Consider the following 21094-nt stretch of genomic DNA (forward strand, 5'->3'; position numbering starts at 1 on the left):
GCCAAGTGTTAAGTAGGGCCGGTGAATACTCTTCTTAAGTAATACTTCATGTGTGGCCACGTTTGTGGTAGAAAAAAAAAAACTTCAAATTCACCAAATTCCTTGACTAATTGAACCGTCCACTCCAGCTTCTGATGAAAGGTCAGTTGTCACGTTAAAGGAAACAACAACACGCTCTTCCTGTGTGTCTTGCAACCCGTTCTCGCACTTTCTTTAGTCAATATTGACTTATTAAATACGTGTATATGTGACATACTAAACATAGTAGTTTACCTTGAAAAGCTTCATAGAAAACACCGACCTTACCTAACCTTCTTAGTATGTTAAGATAAGCATCTTATTGCTTCGTAATTACAATTATTACTTAACCTATTTTAGGTATAGGTTAAGTAATAATTATAATTACAAAGCAATAAGATGCTTATCTTAACATACTAAGAAGGTTAGGTAAGGTCGGTGTTTTCTATGAAGCTTTTCAAGGTAAACTACTATGTTTTGTATGTCACATACGCACTTATTTAATAAGTCAATATTGACTGTAAGAAAGTGCGAGAACGGGTTGGTGTCTTGCCCTGTGAGGTCCTGTTGCTTCTGGTGAGGTTGAGATTGGTTGCTTCTCTTGAGATTGTCCTGAAGTTTGACACCGAGGACCTGTCTGACGTCGATCTGTCTGGCTTCTGCGGACATGGCACAAGATCTCCCTTCACTCGTTGCCTCGTAGCCTGGTGGATAGCGCGCAGGACTCGTAATTCTGTGGCGCGGGTTCGATTCCCGCACGAGGCAGAAACAAATGGGCAAAAGTTTCTTTCACCCTGAACGCCCCTGTTACCTAGCAGTAAATAGGTACCTGGGAGTTAGTCAGCTGTCACGGGCTGCTTCCTGGGTGTGGAGGCCTAGTCGAGGACCGGGCCGCGGGGACACTAAAGCCCCGAAAGCATCTCAAGATAACCTCAAGATAACCTTCACTCAGGTAGACCGCCAGTGCCTTGATCCACAGCCACTGACCTTATGGTCTGCTAAGCAGGTGATCACAGGTTGACAACTGTCAAGAGCACACCTGGACACATCCGTCTGCCACTGAGGATGGGATAGAACTGCCACGAACCATCCATTTAAATATATATTTAAGGCGAGAAATGGAACTCGTCTCACGTCCACAGTTATCAAATTCATGATAACATGCAATAACATACAGCTAAGATATTAGGATATTAGTCATAGATAAACCTTTAAAACTTGGATACTGACATTTATTTTCTGATTATTAGACATTTCGAATACTACTTTACATAACTATCTCAGCAATGCTTGAATCCTCAATAGGAGTAAAGTCATTGCACAGGAAGTCGAGAAATCAATATGGCTGACTACCCATAGTTTCAAAAAACCTTAATAGCAGTGTTGCACCACCTTAGAAAACACTCACCAGATTATCCTGATATGAAGACGTTGATGTGACGACTTATATTGAATTTTGTAACTAGCTCATCAAGATTGTAACTTGCTTAGCTAAATGAATTGTGGGGTTCAGTCCCTGAGCCCATTATGTGCCTCTGTAACCCTTTCCACTACCGCCCACAAGATGGGTATGAGGTGCATAATAAATGAACTAAACTAACTAGCCCCAAGGTCCGTCTCCCTTCCTCTATAGTGTCCACCAGGGGTGGACCAAGACACTAATTGTCCGGTCAAAAGACTCGACTCAATCTGTCTCAATCCGCACAATCTTCCCTCTAGTGTGAAGACTCACAATGATCTCCCCGTTCACACTCTGGTATGCCCACTAAGGAAGACCTAGTCGTCTGTCCGGTCTGAGACAGCAACACACACTGATGTATACAGATTGATTGATAAAGATAGTAATTAAGCCACCCAAGAGGTGGCACGGGCACGAATAGCCCGTTAGTGATTCATTTGAACTTTGTCCCCAGATTTTATGTGGCTCAATGCCTCCTGTTTCTGTTGGATTAACAGACCCGTAGCCCGTAACGGCAAGGGATCATCCCGCCATCCACTGATAACTATTAAAGGTAAACAGGACCCCTACCTCGCCTCCCTGGGTGAGGGAGGTCGTGGGTCCTCTTACAAGGACCAGCCCAGGCCACCTCCACAACTGTTGTTGTTGTAGATTCAGCCGCTGGGAACACAAAGTTGCAAGTAGCACGGGCTATGGTGAGCCCGTAGTGGACTTACCTGGTACACGAGCGGGGCTGTGTCTGTTCCTCCGTGGCTGTTACATCCTTCTTCCCCCCGGGGTTAAGGCAAGGACCTAATCCTCCTACACTGTCACCTCCCGGGATGACAGTGGAGGATTAGCCCGCCGTACAGGGCTCTACACAACTATTACAGCGTGGTGATGATGGTGATGATGATGATAGTGATGATGATGTCCACCATCTGTCCAGGCATCACCTGTCATTGTCCAGCGTCGAGTACCACCAAAGCCGCATCATCCCCACCACCTACACCTGGTACAATACACCCACCACACCACCACCAACACCTTCCCTCCCTTTCTCACCCCCTGTGTTCCTCACCACACACCCACCCGCACCACTCCCTGCCTCATCACATACCCACCCCCACCACCACCTTACCACACACACACACACACACACACACACACACACACACACACACACACACACACACACACACACACACACACACACACACACCAGTAGCCACCCATATCTGCGTCCCTATGAGAAAGTTGGCACCTTGGAGCAGCCAGCCTGGCCTGGGCGTGTAGGGAGGCCGGGGACATCAGTCACCCGGGCCGGGCCGACGACGGCTTCACACTCCCACCGACTAATGATGCCAGCCGTTTTTGTTGCGGGTTTTTCACGGGTACAGCTGACGACTGCTGACGACTGCTGACGACTGCTGACGGCTGCTGACGGCTGCTGACGGCTGCTGACGACTGCTGACGGCTGCTGACGACTGCTGACGGCTGCTGACGACTGCTGACGGCTGCTGACGACTGCTGACGACTGCTGACTCTTGTTGGTGCCATTCCCTGCCTGTCGTTCAACTTAAACATTCGTACCTCGTTAGTTTTTCCTTGGTAGACGAACTAGCAGCAGGATTATAACCAGGTTTCCAATTCCTGCTGTGTGAAGAGGGAGCAAACAGTTAATGAGTGCATGGCTCCCAGTCGACCCTCCCTGGCTAGGGGCTCGAACCCGGCTGAAATTGTTTGAGATGCGTTGGGCGAGCTGCCTACCACTGTGCCAGAGGTAAGAGCTCTTACTCTATATATATATATATATATATATATATATATATATATTCCTGCTGCTGCTACAGTTACTTTACTGTTTATTAAGGCTCATGAGTTCTGAGTGTCGAGGCATATTAGGGCGCTGTAGGGCGTGAGGGCGGTCACAGGGGCGCTGTAGGGCACGAGGGCGGTCACAGGGGCGCTGTAAGGCACGAGGGCGGTCACAGGGGGCGCTGTAGGGCGTGAGGGCGGTCACAGGGGCGCTGTAGGGCACGAGGGCGGTCACAGGGGCGCTGTAGGGCGTGAGGGCGGTCACAGGGGCGCTGTAAGGCACGAGGGCGGTCACAGGGGGCGCTGTAGGGCGTGAGGGCGGTCACAGGGGCGCTGTAGGGCACGAGGGCGGTCACAGGGGCGCTGTAGGGCGTGAGGGCGGTAACTGGGGCGCTGTAGGGCACGAGGGCGGTCACAGGGGCGCTGTAGGGCGTGAGGGCGGTCACAGGGGCGCTGTAGGGCGTGAGGGCGGTCACAGGGGCGCTGTAGGGCACGAGGGCGGTCACAGGGGCGCTGCAGGGCGTGAGGGCGGTCACAGGGGCGCTGTAGGGCGTGAGGGCGGTCACAGGGGCGCTGTAGGGCGTGAGGGCGGTCACAGGGGCGCTGTAGGGCGTAAGGGCGGTCACAGGGGCGCTGTAGGGCACGAGGGCGGTCACAGGGGCGCTGTAAGGCACGAGGGCGGTCACAGGGGGCGCTGTAGGGCACGAGGGCGGTCACAGGGGCGCTGTAGGGCACGAGGGCGGTCACAGGGGCGCTGTAGGGCGTGAGGGCGGTCACAGGGGCGCTGCAGGGCGTGAGGGCGGTCACAGGGGCGCTGTAGGGCGTGAGGGCGGTCACAGGGGTGCTGTAAGGCACGAGGGCGGTCACAGGGGCGCTGTAGGGCGTGAGGGCGGTCACAGGGGCGCTGTAGGGCGTGAGGGCGGTCACAGGGGCGCTGTTGGGCGTGAGGGCGGTCACAGGGGTGCTGTAAGGCACGAGGGCGGTCACAGGGGCGCTGTTGGGCGTGAGGGCGGTCACAGGGGCGCTGTAGGGCGTGAGGGCGGTCACAGGGGCGCTGTAGGGCGTGAGGGCGGTCACAGGGGCGCTGTAGGGCGTGAGGGCGGTCACAGGAGCGCTGTAGGGCACGAGGGCGGTCACAGGGGCGCTGTAAGGCACGAGGGCGGTCACAGGGGCGCTGAAGGGCGTGAGGGCGGTCACAAGGACGCTGTAGGGCGTGAGGGTGGTCACAGGGGCGCTGTAGGGCGTGAGGGCGGTCACAGGGGCGCTGTAGGGCGCGAGGGCGGTCACAGGGGCGCTGTAGGGCGTGAGGGCGGTCACAGGGGCGCTGCAGGGCGTGAGGGCGGTCAGAGGGGCGCTGTAAGGCACGAGGGCGGTCACAGGGGGCGCTGTAGGGCGTGAGGGCGGTCACAGGGGCACTGTAGGGCGTGAGGGCGGTCACAGGGGCGCTGTTGGGCGTGAGGGCGGTCACAGGGGCGCCGCCCACCACTAATCACCACCTTCAAACACCTTATCGCCAGTAAACTATCGTGTGATGACGTCCATCCCTAGACTAATTACCCCATATTATCCCCCGAGACGCTCTTACACGCAATAGGGGACGCCCCAACACTATATTGGCAGAGAATGGCGGCGGCGGCGGTAGTGAAGGTGGTATGGTAGTACCTGCTTGATGGCGTTCTGGGAGTTCTTCTACTCCTCAAGCCCGGCCCGAGGTCAGGCTTAACTCGTGAGAGCTTGGTCCACCAGGTTGTTACTCGGAGTGGCCAGCAGGCCCACAAATCCACCACAGCCCGGTTGGTCCGGCACTCTTTGAAGAAAACTGTCTAGTTTCCTCTTGAAGATGTCCACGGTTGTTCCGTCAATATTTTGAGAGGATGTTGAACAACCGCGGACCTCTGATGTTTATACAGTGTTCTCTGATTGTACCTATGGCACCCCTGTTCTTCACTGGTTCTATTTTGCATTTTCTTCCATATCGTTCACTCCAGTATGTTGTTATTTTACTGTGTAGATTTGGGACCTGTCCCTCCAGTATTTTCCACGTGCATATTATTTGACATCTCTCTCGTCTCTTGTCTAGTGAGTACATTTGGAGAGCTTTGAGACGATCCCAATAATTTAGATGCTTTATCGCGTCTTTGCGTGCCGTATATGTTCTCTGTATTCCCTCTATTTCAGCAATCTTTCCTGCTCTGAAGGGGGAAGTGAGTACTGATCAGTACTCAAGACAGGACAACACAAGTGATTTGAAGAGTACAACCATTGTGATGGGATCCCTGGATTTGAAAGTTCTCGTAATCTATCCTATCATTTTTCTGGCTGACGCAATATTTGCTTGGTTATACTCTCTAAAACGTTAGGTCGTCAGACATTATTATTCCCAAATCCTTTACATGCTGTTTTTCTACTATGGGCAGATTTGATTGTGTTTTGTTTCCTGTATTATGTTTAAGGTTGTAATTTTTACCGTTCCTGAGTACCTGGAATTTATCACTGTTAAACATCAAGTTATTTTCTGCTGCCCAGTCGAAAACTTGATTAATATCTGCTTGAAATTTTTCTATGTCTTCAGCAGAGGTAATTTTCATGCTGATTTTTGTGTCATCTGCAAAGGATGATACGAAGCAGTAACTTGTATTGTTGCCTATATCTGACATGAGAATAAGGAACAGCAGTGGTGTAAGGACTGTACCTTGAGGTACAGAGCTTTTAACTGCACTTGGACTCTATTTTATATGGTTGACTGTTACTCTTTGTATTCTGTTCGACAGGAAATTGAGTATCCAGCGTCCTACTTTGCCAGTTAGTCTCACTGACCTCAATTTGTGTGCTATCACTCTGTAACACCGCTATAAAGCACCACTAATGGTTACACGGGAACCAAAGGTACCAAAGGTACTAAGAGGCAGAGAGTGGTCTTAAGGTAATGTGTGGGATCTTTGATACGTTTCCATGTCTGGATCCCGTAACAATTGCCAGTGTTAAAGTAGGGATTTATAGTTGGTGAATTTCATAATTTGTTCTCAATAGTAGTAGTAGTAGTAGGCATCCATCAGTCTCAGGAGACTATGGAGTTACGCTCTGGTTGTCGGTCTGGAGTGGCTTCTCCAGGGCGCAAAGCCCTGGAGAGGTTAAACTCATGTTAATCTTTCCGTCTGTGTCAATTTTCGGATCCTCTCAGCCTCTGGTTATAGTTTGCTAACAACCGTCCCGTAATTACTGACAGGTAAAAAAATAAAAAGGACTCTCCAAGTCAAGCAATGTTTCTTGCTTCGTTGTTTTATGAAGCTAATGGCCAAGGCAGATGGTGGCAGCGTAGTTTAATCCTGTGTAGCATTTCCTTGGAATGGTACCTTTGGTTCCAGTGTAACCATTAGTGGTGCTTTATAGCAATGTTACAACTCTATGGTCACATTTATCAAATGCCTTTGCGAAGTCCGTGTATACCACATCTGCATTCTGTTTTTCTTCTAATGCCTCAGTGACTTTGCCGTAGTGCTCAAGTAGCTGTAAGAGGCACGATTTTCCCGCTCTAAATCCATGTTGGACTGGGTTGTGAAGGTCATTGGTCTCCATGAAACTGGTGAGCTGACTCCTGATCAATCTCTCAAATACTTTTATGTGGGATGTTAGTGCAACTGGTCTATAATTCTTTGTCAATGCTTTGTTGCTCTCTCCATTGTGTAGTGGGGCCATGTCTGCTGATTTAAGAGCATCTGGTATCTCCCCCGTGTCCAATCTCTCCCTCTACACTATACTGAGTGCCTGTGCTACTGGCACTTTGCATTTCCTTATAAATATTGAATTCCACGAATCTGGACCCGGGGCTGAGTGCATGGGCCTGTTTTCAATTTCTCTTTCAAAATCTGCCACGCTCGTGTTGATATCAATTATATTTACAGGGGTTTGGATATCACGCATGAAGAAGCTGTCCGGATCTTCCACTTTCATGTTGTTTATCAGAGTGCTAAACATGTCCTCATACTGCTTTTTTAGGATTTCACTAATTTCTTTGTCATCCTCAGAGTACGAACCTTCACTCGTACGAACGTACAAGTCGTACTGCCAATACTGGCAGTTGTTTTTGCTTTTGATTTCGCATACGTGAAGAAGTATTTTGGATTTTCTTTATTTCTTCAATTGCTTTCTGTTCTAGTTGCCTTTCTTCAATGTGATATGAATGTTGATGATGCGTTGGCTGATATGAGTGTTGATAGTGGTGATGGTGATATGGTAGTGGTGATGGTGATATGGTAGTGGTGATGGTGATATGGTAGTGGTGATGGTGGTACGGTAGTGGTGATGGTGGTACGGTAGTGGTGATGGTGATACGGTAGTGGTGATGGTGATATGGTAGTGGTGATGGTGATATGGTAGTGGTGATGGTGATATGGTAGTGGTGATGGTGATATGGTAGTGGTGATGGTGATATGGTAGTGGTGATGGTGATATGGTAGTGGTGATGGTGATATGGTAGTGGTGATGGTGGTACGGTAGTGGTGATGGTGATATGGTAGTGGTGATGGTGGTACGGTAGTGGTGATGGTGATACGGTAGTGGTGATGGTGATATGGTAGTGGTGATGGTGATATGGTAGTGGTGATGGTGTATGGTAGTGGTGATGGTGTATGGTAGTGGTGATGGTGATATGGTAGTGGTGATGGTGATATGGTAGTGGTGATGGTGATACGGTAGTGGTGATGGTGGTACGGTAGTGGTGATGGTGATATGGTAGTGGTGATGGTGGTACGGTAGTGGTGATGGTGATATGGTAGTGGTGATGGTGATATGGTAGTGGTGATCGTGATATGGTAGTGGTGATGGTGATATGCTAGTGGTGATGGTGGTACGGTAGTGGTGATGGTGGTACGGTAGTGGTGATGGTGATACGGTAGTGGTGATGGTGATATGGTAGTGGTGATGGTGATATGGTAGTGGTGATGGTGATATGGTAGTGGTGATGGTGATATGGTAGTGGTGATGGTGATATGGTAGTGGTGATGGTGATATGGTAGTGGTGATGGTGGTACGGTAGTGGTGATGGTGATATGGTAGTGGTGATGGTGGTACGGTAGTGGTGATGGTGATATGGTAGTGGTGATGGTGGTACGGTAGTGGTGATGGTGGTACGGTAGTACGTTAGTGATGATAGTGACCTAACAAGCACCACAGGGGAAGTGGTCTAGCTCTGCTATACTCCGCTTACAGTTGTACTGATGCCTTCCTGGGCCTGCCAACACCTTCCTGGGCCTGCCAACACCTTCCTGGGGCTGCCAACACCTTCCTGGGGCTGCCAACATCTTCCTGGGCCTGCCAGCACCTTCCTGGGCCTGCCAACACCTTCCTGGGCCTGCCAACACCTTCCTGGGGCTGCCAACACCTTCCGGGGGCTGCCAACACCTTCCTGGGCCTGCCAACACCTTCCTAGGCCTGCCAACACCTTCCTGGGGCTGCCAACACCTTCCTGGGCCTTCCAACACCTTCCTGGGCCTGCCAACACCTTCCTGGGCCTGCCAACACCTTCCTGGGCCTGCCAACACCTTCCTGGGCCTGCCAACACCTTCCTGGGGCTGCCAACACCTTCCTGGGCCTGCCAACACCTTCCTGGGCCTACCAACACCTTCCTGGGCCTGCCAACACCTTCCTGGGCCTGCCAACACCTTCCTGGGCCTGCCAACACCTTCCTGGGCCTGCCAACACCTTCCTCAACCCACAAGAGCAGACCACCGTCAGATCTCTGCAACAATCATCACCGTCAGACCACTGCAACAGAGGTGCAGCACGGAGGCCAAGTGTAGGTCACCTCTGCAGACATCACCTTAAGCAGTCTCTCAACACAGCACACACACACTGGTGACCAGGTCACCTAGATGACCTTTCTGTTAACCGGTATATTTTGAATCAAAATATTTTGATTTGTTGGTATATTTTGAATCAGCACATACCCATCCTCGGATGATCGTTATACTCTCGTGTTTGTATCGAACACATTTGTCCTCTGACAATATTTACCCCAACCTGAAATACATATTACACCTTGTCCACAACAACATAAAGATTAATTGGACTAATTTCGCGACAATGACCAGAGGCGACGATGACCAACCATTGGTGGGGGGCAGAAGATGACTCTGTAGGGACCATTGGTGGGGGCAGATGACTCTGTAGGGACCATTGGTGGGGGCAGAAGATGACTCTGTAGGAACCATTGGTGGGGGGGCAGAAGATGACTCTGTAGGGACCATTGGTGGGGGGAGAAGATGACTCTGTAGGGACCATTGGTGGGGGGCAGAAGATGACTCTGTAGGAACCATTGGTGGGGGGGGGGGCAGAAGATGACTCTGTAGGGACCATTGGTGGGGGGAGAAGATGACTCTGTAGGGACCATTGGTGGGGGGCAGAAGATGACTCTGTAGGGACCATTGGTGGGGGCAGATGACTCTGTAGGGACCATTGGTGGGGGCAGAAGATGACTCTGTAGGAACCATTGGTGGGGGGGGCAGAAGATGACTCATTAGGGACCATTGGTGGGGGGAGAAGATGACTCTGTAGGGACCATTGGTGGGGGGCAGAAGATGACTCTGTAGGAACCATTGGTGGGGGGGCAGAAGATGACTCTGTAGGGACCATTGGTGGGGGGAGAAGATGACTCTGTAGGGACCATTGGTGGGGGGCAGAAGATGACTCTGTAGGGACCATTGGTGGGGGGCAGAAGATGACTCTGTAGGGACCATTGGTGGGGGGCAGAAGATGACTCTGTAGGGACCATTGGTGGGGGCAGATGACTCTGTAGGGACCATTGGTGGGGGCAGAAGATGACTCTGTAGAAACCATTGGTGGGGGGGCAGAAGATGACTCTGTAGGGACCATTGGTGGGGGGAGAAGATGACTCTGTAGGGACCATTGGTGGGGGGCAGAAGATGACTCTGTAGGGACCATTGGTGGGGGGCAGAAGATGACTCTGTAGGGACCATTGGTGGGGGCAGAAGATGACTCTGTAGGGACCATTGGTGGGGGGCAGATGACTCTGTAGGGACCATTGGTGGGGGCAGATGACTCTGTAGGGACCATTGGTGGGGGGCAGAAGATGACTCTGTAGGGACCATTGGTGGGGGCAGAAGATGACTCTGTAGGGACCACTGGTGGGGGGGGCAGAAGATGACTCTGTAGGGACCATTGGTGGGGGCAGATGACTCTGTAGGGACCATTGGTGGGGGGCAGAAGATGACTCTGTAGGGACCATTGGTGGGGGGCAGAAGATGACTCTGTAGGGACCATTGGTGGGGGCAGATGACTCTGTAGGGACCATTGGTGGGGGGCAGAAGATGACTCTGTAGGGACCATTGGTGGAGGCTGCTGTAATCATCTTCACTGCCAACTCTCTTCACTGTAATCATCTTCACTGCCAACTCTCTTCACTGTAATCATCTTCACTGCCCATTCTCTTCACTGTAACCTTCACTGCCCACTCTCTTCAATGTAACCCTCTTCACTGTCCACTCTCTTCACTGTAACCCTCTTCACTGTCCATTCTCTTCACTGCCCATTCTCACCACTGTAACCTTCACTGTCCACTCTCTTCACTATAACCCTCTTCACTGTCCACTCTCTTCACTGTCCACTCTCTTCACTGTAACCTTCACTGCCCACTCTCTTCGCTATAATCATCTTCACTGTCCACTCTCTTCACTGTAATCATCTTCACTACCCACTCTCTTCACTGTAACCTTCACTGCTCACTCTCTTCACTGTAACCTTCACTGCTCACTCTCTTCACTGTAACCTTCACTGTCCTCTCTCTTCACTGTAATCATCTTCACTGCTCACTCTCTTCACTGTAATCATCTTCACTGCCCACTCTCTTCACAGTAATCATCTTCACTGCTCACTATCTTCACTGTAATCATCTTCACTGCTCACTCTCTTCACTGTAATCATCTTCACTGTCCACGCTCTTCACTGTAACCCTCTTCACTGCCCACTCTCTACACTGTAACCATCTTCACTGCCCACTCTCTACACTGTAATCATCTTCACTGCCCACTCTCTACACTGTAACCTTCAATGCCCACTCTCTTCACTGCCCACTCTCTACACTGTAACCCTCTTCACTGCCCACTCTCTACACTGTAACCATCTTCACTGCCCACTCTCTACACTGTAATCATCTTCACTGCCCACTCTCTACACTGTAACCCTCTTCACTGCCCACTCACTACACTGTAACCATCTTCACTCCCCACTCTACACTGTAATCATCTTCACTGCCCACTCTCTACACTGTAACCCTCTTCACTGCCCACTCTCTACACTGTAACCATCTTCACTGCCCACTCTCTACACTGTAATCATCTTCACTGCCCACTCTCTACACTGTAATCATCTTCACTGCCCACCCTCTACACTGTAACCTTCAATGCCCACTCTCTACACTGTAATCATCTTCACTGTCCACTCTCTACACTGTAATCATCTTCACTGTAATCATCTTCACTGTCCACTCTCTACACTGTAACCTTCAATGCCCACTCTCTTCACTATAATCATCTTCACTGCCCACTCTCTTCACTGTAACCATCTTCACTGCCCGCTCTCTTCACTGTAACCATCTTCACTGCCCACTCTCTTCACTGTAATCATCTTCACTGTCCACTCTCTACACTGTAATCATCTTCACTGCCCACTCTCTTCACTGTAATCATCTTCACTGCCCACTCTCTTCACTGTAACCATCTTCACTGCCCACTCTCTACACTGTAACCATCTTCACTGCCCACTCTCTACACTGTAATCATCTTCACTGCCCACTCTCTTCACTGTCCACTCTCTACACTGTAACCTTCAATGCCCACTCTCTTCACTATAATCATCTTCACTGCCCACTCTCTTCACTGTAACCATCTTCACTGCCCACTCTCTTCACTGTTACCATCTTCACTGCCCACTCTTCACTGTAACCATCTTCACTGCCCACTCTCTTCACTGTTACCATCTTCACTGCCCACTCTTCACTGTAACCTTTTCTTTTTATTCACTTGGTTTTCATAATTCGTTCATTTCGCTGTTCCAGATTTGTTCACAAACATCGTCAGAATTTAGCTTACTGTCACTGTTCAATTGTCGGAAAATCCGACACCATTTAATATCATACAGACAGATAATAGCTGTGTTGTATAAACAAGTTAACCCATAGAAAACGTAACTTGTAGTGGAATTACCGTCTAAAGAAAACGGGATATCATCACCACATACTATTATATTCACCACCTATTATGGTGGGAATTATTCTTAAATACATTAGTCTTTGGACTTTACCATCATAAAACATCTCATATAAATTAACTTAATTATCAATATTAAAGTAGAGTAAATGTGACCCTTCTATCACTTTCTGTCATCTGGACAATGTAAGCCAGGCGTCAGAGGGAGGAAGGAGGGGAGCCATTGTTTGTTATATTAGACCAGAGGCTCACGGGAGCAAATTCGGCTCCTGTTAATTTTACTTGGACGTAGTGTTATGGAAACCAAAGGTGTACCATTATCAACACGCTGTCAACAAATCAAGTTAAGTGTTCTTCCGAAACCCATGTATCTTTCATTTATGGCCATTAATGTCATTATATAGGGTGATCCAGTTAGAGCACGTGGTAGCCTCAAACTAAAGGTAATTAAGCCAGGTCTTCATTGTTCCATGTACAGTATTTTCTCTGATATACCTGCCATATATAGGATTCTGGCTTTACAGCTAGCGCCCTTTTGACAGGTCAAGACGAGGAAGCAAGGCTTTGTGCATCAGTTACCAGGGTGATGGAAGCTACCTCAAAGAGGGAAAATGTGGTCTACATCCTGGTTATACCTGGTGGATTAAGGTCAGCTGTACTATAAGATAAGGAACCTCTTCAATGTATGTAGTCTATTACTGTAGTTTGATTGGCTGCATATATATAAATTAATATAAACCCCCCCCCTAATGTGTAGAGGATCGATTTGTGAGATTATGAGATTATTGCAGAAATACAGTCCACTTATCATTATACAAATTGCTATCGAAGTATATAAATTAACGTAAATATAAATTCATATAAATTAAATAAATATAAATCTCACAGGTCGGTTCCCACATCAATACTGTCACTGTTCAATACTGTCACTCTTCACTACTGTCACTGTTCAATACTGTCACTGTTCAATACTGTCACTGTTCAATACTGTCACTGTTCAATACTGTCACTGTTCAATACTGTCACCCTTCACTACTGTCACTCTTCACTACTGTCACTGTTCACTACTGTCACTGTTCAATACTGTCACTGTTCAATACTGTCACTGTTCAATACTGTCACTGTTCAATACTGTCACTGTTCAATACTGCCACTGTTCAATACTGCCACTGTTCAATACTGCCACTGTTCAATACTGTCACTGTTCAATACTGCCACTGTTCAATACTGCCACTGTTCAATACTGTCACTGTTCAATACTGTCACTGTTCACTACTGTCACTGTTCAATACTGCCACTGTTCAATACTGTCACTGTTCACTACTGTCACTGTTCAATACTGTCACTGTTCACTACTGCCACTGTTCAATACTGCCACTGTTCAATACTGCCACTGTTCAATACTGTCACTGTTCACTACTGTCACTGTTCAATACTGTCACTGTTCAATACTGTCACTGTTCAATACTGTCACTGTTCAATACTGTCACTGTTCAATACTGTCACTGTTCAATACTGTCACTGTTCAATACTGTCACTGTTCAATACTGTCACTGTTCACTACTGTCACTGTTCAATACTGTCACTGTTCAATACTGTCACTGTTCAATACTGTCACTGTTCAATACTGTCACTGTTCAATACTGTCACTGTTCAATACTGCCACTGTTCAATACTGTCACTGTTCACTACTGTCACTGTTCAATACTGTCACTGTTCAATACTGTCACTGTTCAATACTGTCACTGTTCAATACTGTCACTGTTCAATACTGTCACTGTTCAATACTGCCACTGTTCAATACTGTCACTGTTCACTACTGTCACTGTTCAATACTGTCACTGTTCAATACTGTCACTGATCAATACTGTCACTGTTCAATACTGTCACTGTTCAATACTGTCACTGTTCAATACTGTCACTGTTCAATACTGTCACTGTTCAATACTGTCACTGTTCAATACTGTCACTGTTCAATACTGTCACTGTTCACTACTGTCACTGTTCAATACTCTCATTTTTAATTAATTAAAAGTGTTGGAACGCTGGTTATTTCCGGGATTAATTGCAGGATTCTCAGATTAATCGCCTCAGATTAATCGCCTCAGATTAATCGCCTCAGATTAATCGCCTCAGATTAATCGCCTCAGATTAATCGCCTCAGATTAATCGCCTCAGATTAATCGCCTCAGATTAATCGCCTCAGATTAATCGCCTCAGATTAATCGCCTCAGATTAATCGCCGTCGGGTGTTAGCAAGTCATATTGATCATTGAACATTAACTAGTAATATTGATCCTTAAGATTACCACGAAATATTGATCAATAATAGCCAACATTGATCATTAATTACACAATATTATCAGTTAACACTAACCTGGAGTGCCGTAGTGCCTGGAGTGTCACAGGCGCCTGGAGTGTTACCGGTGATTGGAGTGCCGCAGGTGACTGGAGTGTTACCGGTGCTTGGAGTGTTACCGGTGCTTGGAGTGCCGCAGGTGACTGGAGTGTTACCGGTGCTTGGAGTGTTACCGGTGCTTGGAGTGCCGCAGGTGACTGGAGTGTTACCGGTGCTTGGAGTGTTACCGGTGCTTGGAGTGCCGCAGGTGACTGGAGTGTTACCGGTGCTTGGAGTGTTACCGGTGCTTGGAGTGCCGCAGGTGACTGGAGTGTTACCGGTGCTTGGAGTGTTACCGGTGATTGGAGTGCCGCAGGTGACTGGAGTGTTACCGGTGCTTGGAGTGTTACCGGTGCTTGGAGTGCCGCAGGTGACTGGAGTGTTACCGGTGCTTGGAGTGTTACCGGTGCTTGGAGTGCCGCAGGTGCCTGGAGTGTTACCGGTGCTTGGAGTGTTACCGGTGCTTGGAGTGCCGCAGGTGCCTGGAGTGCCATAGGTGCCTGGAGTGTCACAGGAGCCTGGAGTGCCACAGGTGCCTGGAGTGCCGCAGGTGACTGGAGTGTTACCGGTGCTTGGAGTGTTACCGGTGCTTGGAGTGCCGCAGGTGACTGGAGTGTTACCGGTGCTTGGAGTGTTACCGGTGCTTGGAGTGCCGCAGGTGCCTGGAGTGTTACCGGTGCTTGGAGTGTTACCGGTGCCTGGAGTGCCGCAGGTGCCTGGAGTGCCATAGGTGCCTGGAGTGTCACAGGAGCCTGGAGTGCCACAGGTGCCTGGAGTGCCGCAGGTGCCTGGGGTGTCACAGGTGCCTGGAGTGTTACCGGTGCTTGGAGTGCAGCAGGTGACTGGTGTGCCACAGGTGCCTGGAGTGCCGCAGGTGCCTGGGGTGTCACAGGTGCCTGGAGTGCCACAGGTGCCTGGGGTGTCACAGGCGCCTGGAGTGCCACAGGTGTCTGGGGTGCCACAAGTGCCTGGAGTGCCTGAGGTGCCACAGATGCCTGGAATGCCGCAGGTGCCTGGAGTGCTAAAGGTGCCTGGAGTGTCACAGGTGCCTGGAGTGCCATAGGTGCCTGGAGTGCCGTAGTGCCTGGAGTGTCACATGTGCCTGGAGTGCCACAGGTGCCTGGAGTGCCGCAGGTGCCTTAGAAGAGGTCAGTATAACGATTCTTGATAGGATGGGACTGGGGGAAAAGAATGGTGCTCAACCATTTGGACAATCGGGAATTGAACACCGACCTGCATGAAGTGAGACCATCTCTCTACCGTCCAGCCCAAGTAGTTGGTCTAAAGTAGCCACCGGCAACGTTACGGGCATAATGGTTGATCAACAAGAATGTGTTGCATAGCGGCCGTGTGTGCGTCGTTGTTTATATAAATTGTTACAACGATATTTCTTCAAAACATCAGAGTAGAATAAATTTGTGATACAATATACAATTTATCACGTACCGAAAATAATTGGTAAACAAATAATTAGGCAACACTGGCCCCAATACCGGCTGGCAACAGAGGACCACCTAACACTGGCTCCTAACACTGGCTCCTATCACTGGCTCCTATCACTGGCTCCTAACACTGGCTCCTAACACTGGCTCCTAACACTGGCTCCTAACACTGGCTCCTAACACTGGCTCCTATCACTGGCTCCTATCACATACATATATGATATATACCAAACATACATATATACCAAACATACATATATGATATATACCAAACAGGTGTCATTGATGAATATTCCATGTAAAGAGCTGGAGAAAGTAATCGGGTTAAGAATAATGGAACATCTAGAGAGAGGACTGACAATTTGACACAACGAACAGCATAGATTTAGAAACGGAAAGTCGTTCCTGACAAACCTGGTGGAGTTTTATGACAATGTTACTGAAATATGACAGGAAAAGAAGGCTGGGTAGACTATATTGTCCTAGTGTTAAACAGCATTTGACACAGTTCCTCCTGAAAGTCTAAGTGTACCATATGGAGAAGCAGCCTCAGGTTACCTTACCGGGTAACTTGAAAAACACCGAACTGGGGTAAGGGAGTACTTGAAGAACAGACGCAAAGAGTGACAGTCTCAGAGGAGGGTTTAAAGTGCAGGAATGTAACACGTGGCGTCCCACAAGGCTCTGTCTTGGGGCCATAGCTGTTCCTAATTGATGTGAACGACCTGCCCGAGAGAGTGAGCTCAGACATGTCAATGTTTCAACTAAATCTCACAACCCAAGACAATAGAAGGAATAGACGGGATATGATCACAACATACTAGATACTATGGAAAATAGATAAGGAGGACAAGGATAGCTTTTTCAAATTCAGAGAAAGTAGGAGAAGACGACACAGGCGGAAACTGGAAACCCAAAATAAACCGAAGGAATGTAAGGAAATACTATAAATATAAGTATAAGTATAAGTATAAGTATCCTGTACGGGTTGCAAACAAGTCGATTACGCTGAAGGAAGAAGTTGTAGAAGCCACCTCCATCCACACCCCCAAGTGTAGTTGTCGTAACTACACTTGGAGTTGGACAATGAGTAACAGCGCCTCTCTTGAGTGGAGATAAGTATAAACAACTGGGCTTGTACCCTTCAGGCTGAACAAGTTGCTATACCTTCAGCACTCAAAGGTGTATAAATCTTTAAAATTGACCCATTAACAACAATTTACTTCTTATCGTTATAAAGCGCTCTCCTCCATAAGGCATAATTGTAACATGTTTGTGTGTGATCCAGGAACAGATATAACAAAGTTGCTCTCCAAGTTGGAGTTAATTATAACCTGGGAATGGCCACACGCGGCCCCAGGACCATACACGCGGCCCCAGGACCATACACGCGGCCCCAGGACCATACACGCGGCCCCAGGACCATACACGCGGCCCCAGGACCATACACGCGGCCCTAGGACCATACACGCGGCCCCAGGACCATATACGCGGCCCCAGGACCATACACGCGGCCCCAGGACCATACACGCGGCCCCAGGACCATACACGCGACCCCAGGACCATACACGCGGCCCCAGGACCATACACGCGGCCCCAGGACCATACACCCGCGGCCCCAGGACCATACACCCGGCCCCAGGACCATACACGCGGCCCCAGGACCATACACGCGGCCCCAGGACCATACACGCGGCCCCAGGACCATACACCCGCGGCCCCAGGACCATACACCCGCGGCCCCAGGACCATACACCCGCGGCCCCAGGACCATACACCCGCGGCCCCAGGACCATACACCCGCGGCCCCAGGACCATACACCCGCGGCCCCAGGACCATACACCCGCGGCCCCAGGACCATACACCCGCGGCCCCAGGACCATACACCCGCGGCCCCAGGACCATACACCCGCGGCCCCAGGACCATACACCCGCGGCCCCAGGACCATACACCCGCGGCCCCAGGACCATACACGCGGCCCCAGGACCATACACGCGGCCCCAGGACCATACACGCGGCCCCAGGACCATACACGCGGCCCCAGGACCATACACGCGGCCCCAGGACCATACACGCGGCCCCAGGACCATACACGCGGCCCCAGGACCATACACCCGCGGCCCCAGGACCATACACCCGCGGCCCCAGGACCATACACGCGGCCCCAGGACCATACACGCGGCCCCAGGACCATACACCCGCGGCCCCAGGACCATACACGCGGCCCCAGGACCATACACCCGCGGCCCCAGGACCATACACACGGCCCCAGGACCATACACCAGCAATAAACACCATCAATCAGGGAAACTGAAGTATACACTTGCTATTCCATCTATCGTCGCAGTGCAGAGAGAGCACATGTTGGAGGGTCATGCTCTCTGTAGAACATGTGTTGCTCTATAAAGCAACACATGCTCTACAGAGAGCACATGTTGGAGGGTCATGCTCTCTGTAGAACATGTGTTGCTCTATAAAGCAACACATGCTCTACAGAGAGCACATGTTGGAGGGTCATGCTCTCTGTAGAACATGTGTTGCTCTATAAAGCAACACATGCTCTACAGAGAGCACATGTTGGAGGAATACAGTGGAATCCAACTCCCGTCCACGATCATGATGGGCTCACACGTAAGACAAGTTGATGTCTTACTGACCAAACAAGGCGAGAGCGACGCCGCTCGGAGTCTGCCCAGTAAACACCATGAAGATGTGACTGGGACGAGCAAATGGATGGGTGGTAAAAGCTCAGTGCTCAGGTTTTTCACATATCCACACATTAAAACATTGATTGTAACCATGATATATATGTGCTTCAGCCTACAATTTAGACCTATTGTCTTATGTATGACCCTCTGTCCTGCGTGACAGTGAATACTAGCATTATCCTCACTTTAATAAGACTATCAAAATCCTCAGATTAGGCAAAATTGTAATTAATTTTGTCAATAAAGATGTTAATAATAATAATAAGTGCTCAGGTGGGACGTTGACATCTTGGGGATGAAGTTCGATCCTTCAACAACTGCAAATGAGCAACATGTTGAGGCTAAGAAGCAAGGCAGCCATCACTGAGGCACATCACCGACCTGCTCGACAGCAGTGGTTGCAAAACCAAATAAGAAACCCAAATACATTCCCATCTTGAGTACAGGCTTTCCTGCATGGTTTATCACCATACTTTTTCCAACTTCTGGAAAAGATACAAAACTGTGAGAGAATATTCATTTCTACACTTAAACCCTTGCTATACTGTTGCTATACTGTTATACCCTTGCTTCTTGCTATACTGTTATACCCTTGCTTCTTGCTATACTGTTATACCCTTGCTTCTTGCTATACTGTTATACCCTTGCTTCTTGCTATACTGTTATACCCTTGCTTCTTGCTATACTGTTATACCCTTGCTTCTTGCTATACTGTTATACCCTTGCTTCTTGCTATACTGTTATACCCTTGCTTCTTGCTATACTGTTATACCCTTGCTTCTTGCTATACTGTTATACCCTTGCTTCTTGCTATACTGTTATACCCTTGCTTCTTGCTATACTGTTATACCCTTGCTTCTTGCTATACTGTTATACCCTTGCTTCTTGCTATACTGTTCTTCAAGCGAGCCTTCAGCACCATAACAACGCCCTTACTGTTATGCATAACTCCAATGTTCTCAAGGCTTCCCAACCTGGTACAATGTTCTTGATAACCAGTAGATGACAATTACACTACAAAGCACTCGACCAAGAGCCTAATTTCGGGCAAGAGCCTTGCCCGAAACGCATTGCGTAATAGTGGCTTTAGGCATTGTATGTACTAGCTCTATCTATATATCAATCCATTAATGTAACATCACTTGTATGTATATACCTTACCTGAATAAACATCTGAATCTGAATCTGAATCTAATGTAGGCTGTTTCACTGTAAAAAAAACACACACAACACAATCATTCATTTCTCGGTTTGCTCGTATTTACAACATTTTCTCTCAACAAGTAAACTGGTTACTGGGTACTGAGGAACTGGGTACTGGGGAACTGGGGAAATTTGGTACTGGGGACCTGGTACTGGGGAACTGGGGAACTGGGTACTGGGTAACTGGGTACTGGGGAACTGGGTACTAGGGAACTGGGTACTGAAGAACTGCGTACTGGGGAACTGGGTACTGGGTAAACCAAGTCACTGGGCATCATGAAGGCTCCGGTACACAGCTCACGCCACCCACACCCTCCATTATGAGTACTGCTTATCATCCAATAAAGTTTAAGCCTATCGAAACAAATAACCAAATCCTGACACAGATCACCAGCTGATGTAAGCTAAAAGTTTTTCAGCTTGATCTAAGGACATCAATGTCCTTATTAAGCCCTATTAAGCCCTTCTGTCTCAGTAGAAGCAAAGCGATAGAGAGAGAGAAAGAGAGACTTGAGAAAATGTGTGTTCGTTTGAGAGTGATAGCGAGAAGCGGGAAATAAACCTCGCAATCGTCGATAAAAGTCAGGCAGGCCGATGGACGCTGCCCTTCTCTTCTCGATAGCTGCCAGATAAGCCGTGGCGGCCTCGCGGAGTTGGCGCTCGCTGGCGCCCTCGCGACCCCAACACACAGCCACTCCACCCGCAGTCATAAGGTCGAGACTCGCCTGGTTTCAAAGTATGTGGAAGAGCGTTACTGATCGCAGGGCCTCAAGGCCTATGCTCCGCAGTTGAATAATTAGCGGATGAGCGCATCTGGGGGGGAACACCCAGTTGTCGAGCCCAGCC

General features: G+C 49.1%; 3 protein-coding genes across 3 annotated transcripts; all 3 read right to left on the reverse strand.

The window, feature by feature from the left end:
• Positions 1-3444: 3444 nt before the first annotated feature.
• On the reverse strand, positions 3445-6970 carry LOC138354463 (calphotin-like). Its single transcript, XM_069308660.1, has 3 exons — positions 6688-6970; positions 3978-4659; positions 3445-3937 (listed from the first exon to the last, which is right to left on the reverse strand). Exons 1-3 carry the CDS (start codon positions 6968-6970, stop codon positions 3445-3447), a joined length of 1458 nt encoding a protein of 485 aa, XP_069164761.1.
• Positions 6971-9788: 2818 nt separating this feature from the next.
• Positions 9789-10640, reverse strand: LOC123769688 (uncharacterized). Its single transcript, XM_045760915.2, has one exon. It carries the CDS (start codon positions 10638-10640, stop codon positions 9789-9791), a length of 852 nt encoding a protein of 283 aa, XP_045616871.2.
• Positions 10641-14857: 4217 nt separating this feature from the next.
• On the reverse strand, positions 14858-20958 carry LOC123769686 (uncharacterized). The gene is made up of 3 exons (XM_069308661.1): positions 20811-20958; positions 20207-20254; positions 14858-15960 (listed from the first exon to the last, which is right to left on the reverse strand). The coding sequence occupies exons 1-3, from the start codon at positions 20956-20958 to the stop codon at positions 14858-14860; spliced, it is 1299 nt and encodes a 432-aa protein (XP_069164762.1).
• Positions 20959-21094: the final 136 nt, after the last annotated feature.

The sequence above is a fragment of the Procambarus clarkii genome, chromosome 63, assembly GCF_040958095.1.
Source record: "Procambarus clarkii isolate CNS0578487 chromosome 63, FALCON_Pclarkii_2.0, whole genome shotgun sequence".
NCBI lineage: Eukaryota > Metazoa > Arthropoda > Malacostraca > Decapoda > Cambaridae > Procambarus > Procambarus clarkii.

Bases quoted from the DNA above. Each gene is read 5' to 3' on its own strand.
- LOC138354463 (XM_069308660.1), bottom strand. From the start codon at position 6,970: ATGGCCCCACTACACAATGGAGAGAGCAACAAAGCATTGACAAAGAAT. The intron at 4,660-6,687 runs GTGACCATAGAG...CACGCCCTACAG, and splicing joins CGCAAAGGCATTTGATAAAT to CGCCCCCTGTGACCGCCCTC. The intron at 3,938-3,977 runs GCCCTACAGCGC...CGTGCCTTACAG, and splicing joins GCCCCTGTGACCGCCCTCGT to CGCCCCTGTGACCGCCCTCG.
- LOC123769688 (XM_045760915.2), bottom strand. From the start codon at position 10,640: ATGATTACAGCAGCCTCCACCAATGGTCCCTACAGAGTCATCTTCTGC.
- LOC123769686 (XM_069308661.1), bottom strand. From the start codon at position 20,958: ATGACTGCGGGTGGAGTGGCTGTGTGTTGGGGTCGCGAGGGCGCCAGC. The intron at 20,255-20,810 runs GTTTATTTCCCG...TTTTTTTTACAG, and splicing joins CTTTTATCGACGATTGCGAG to TGAAACAGCCTACATTAGAT. The intron at 15,961-20,206 runs GTAAGGTATATA...ACGGCACTCCAG, and splicing joins AGATTCAGATGTTTATTCAG to GCACCTATGGCACTCCAGGC.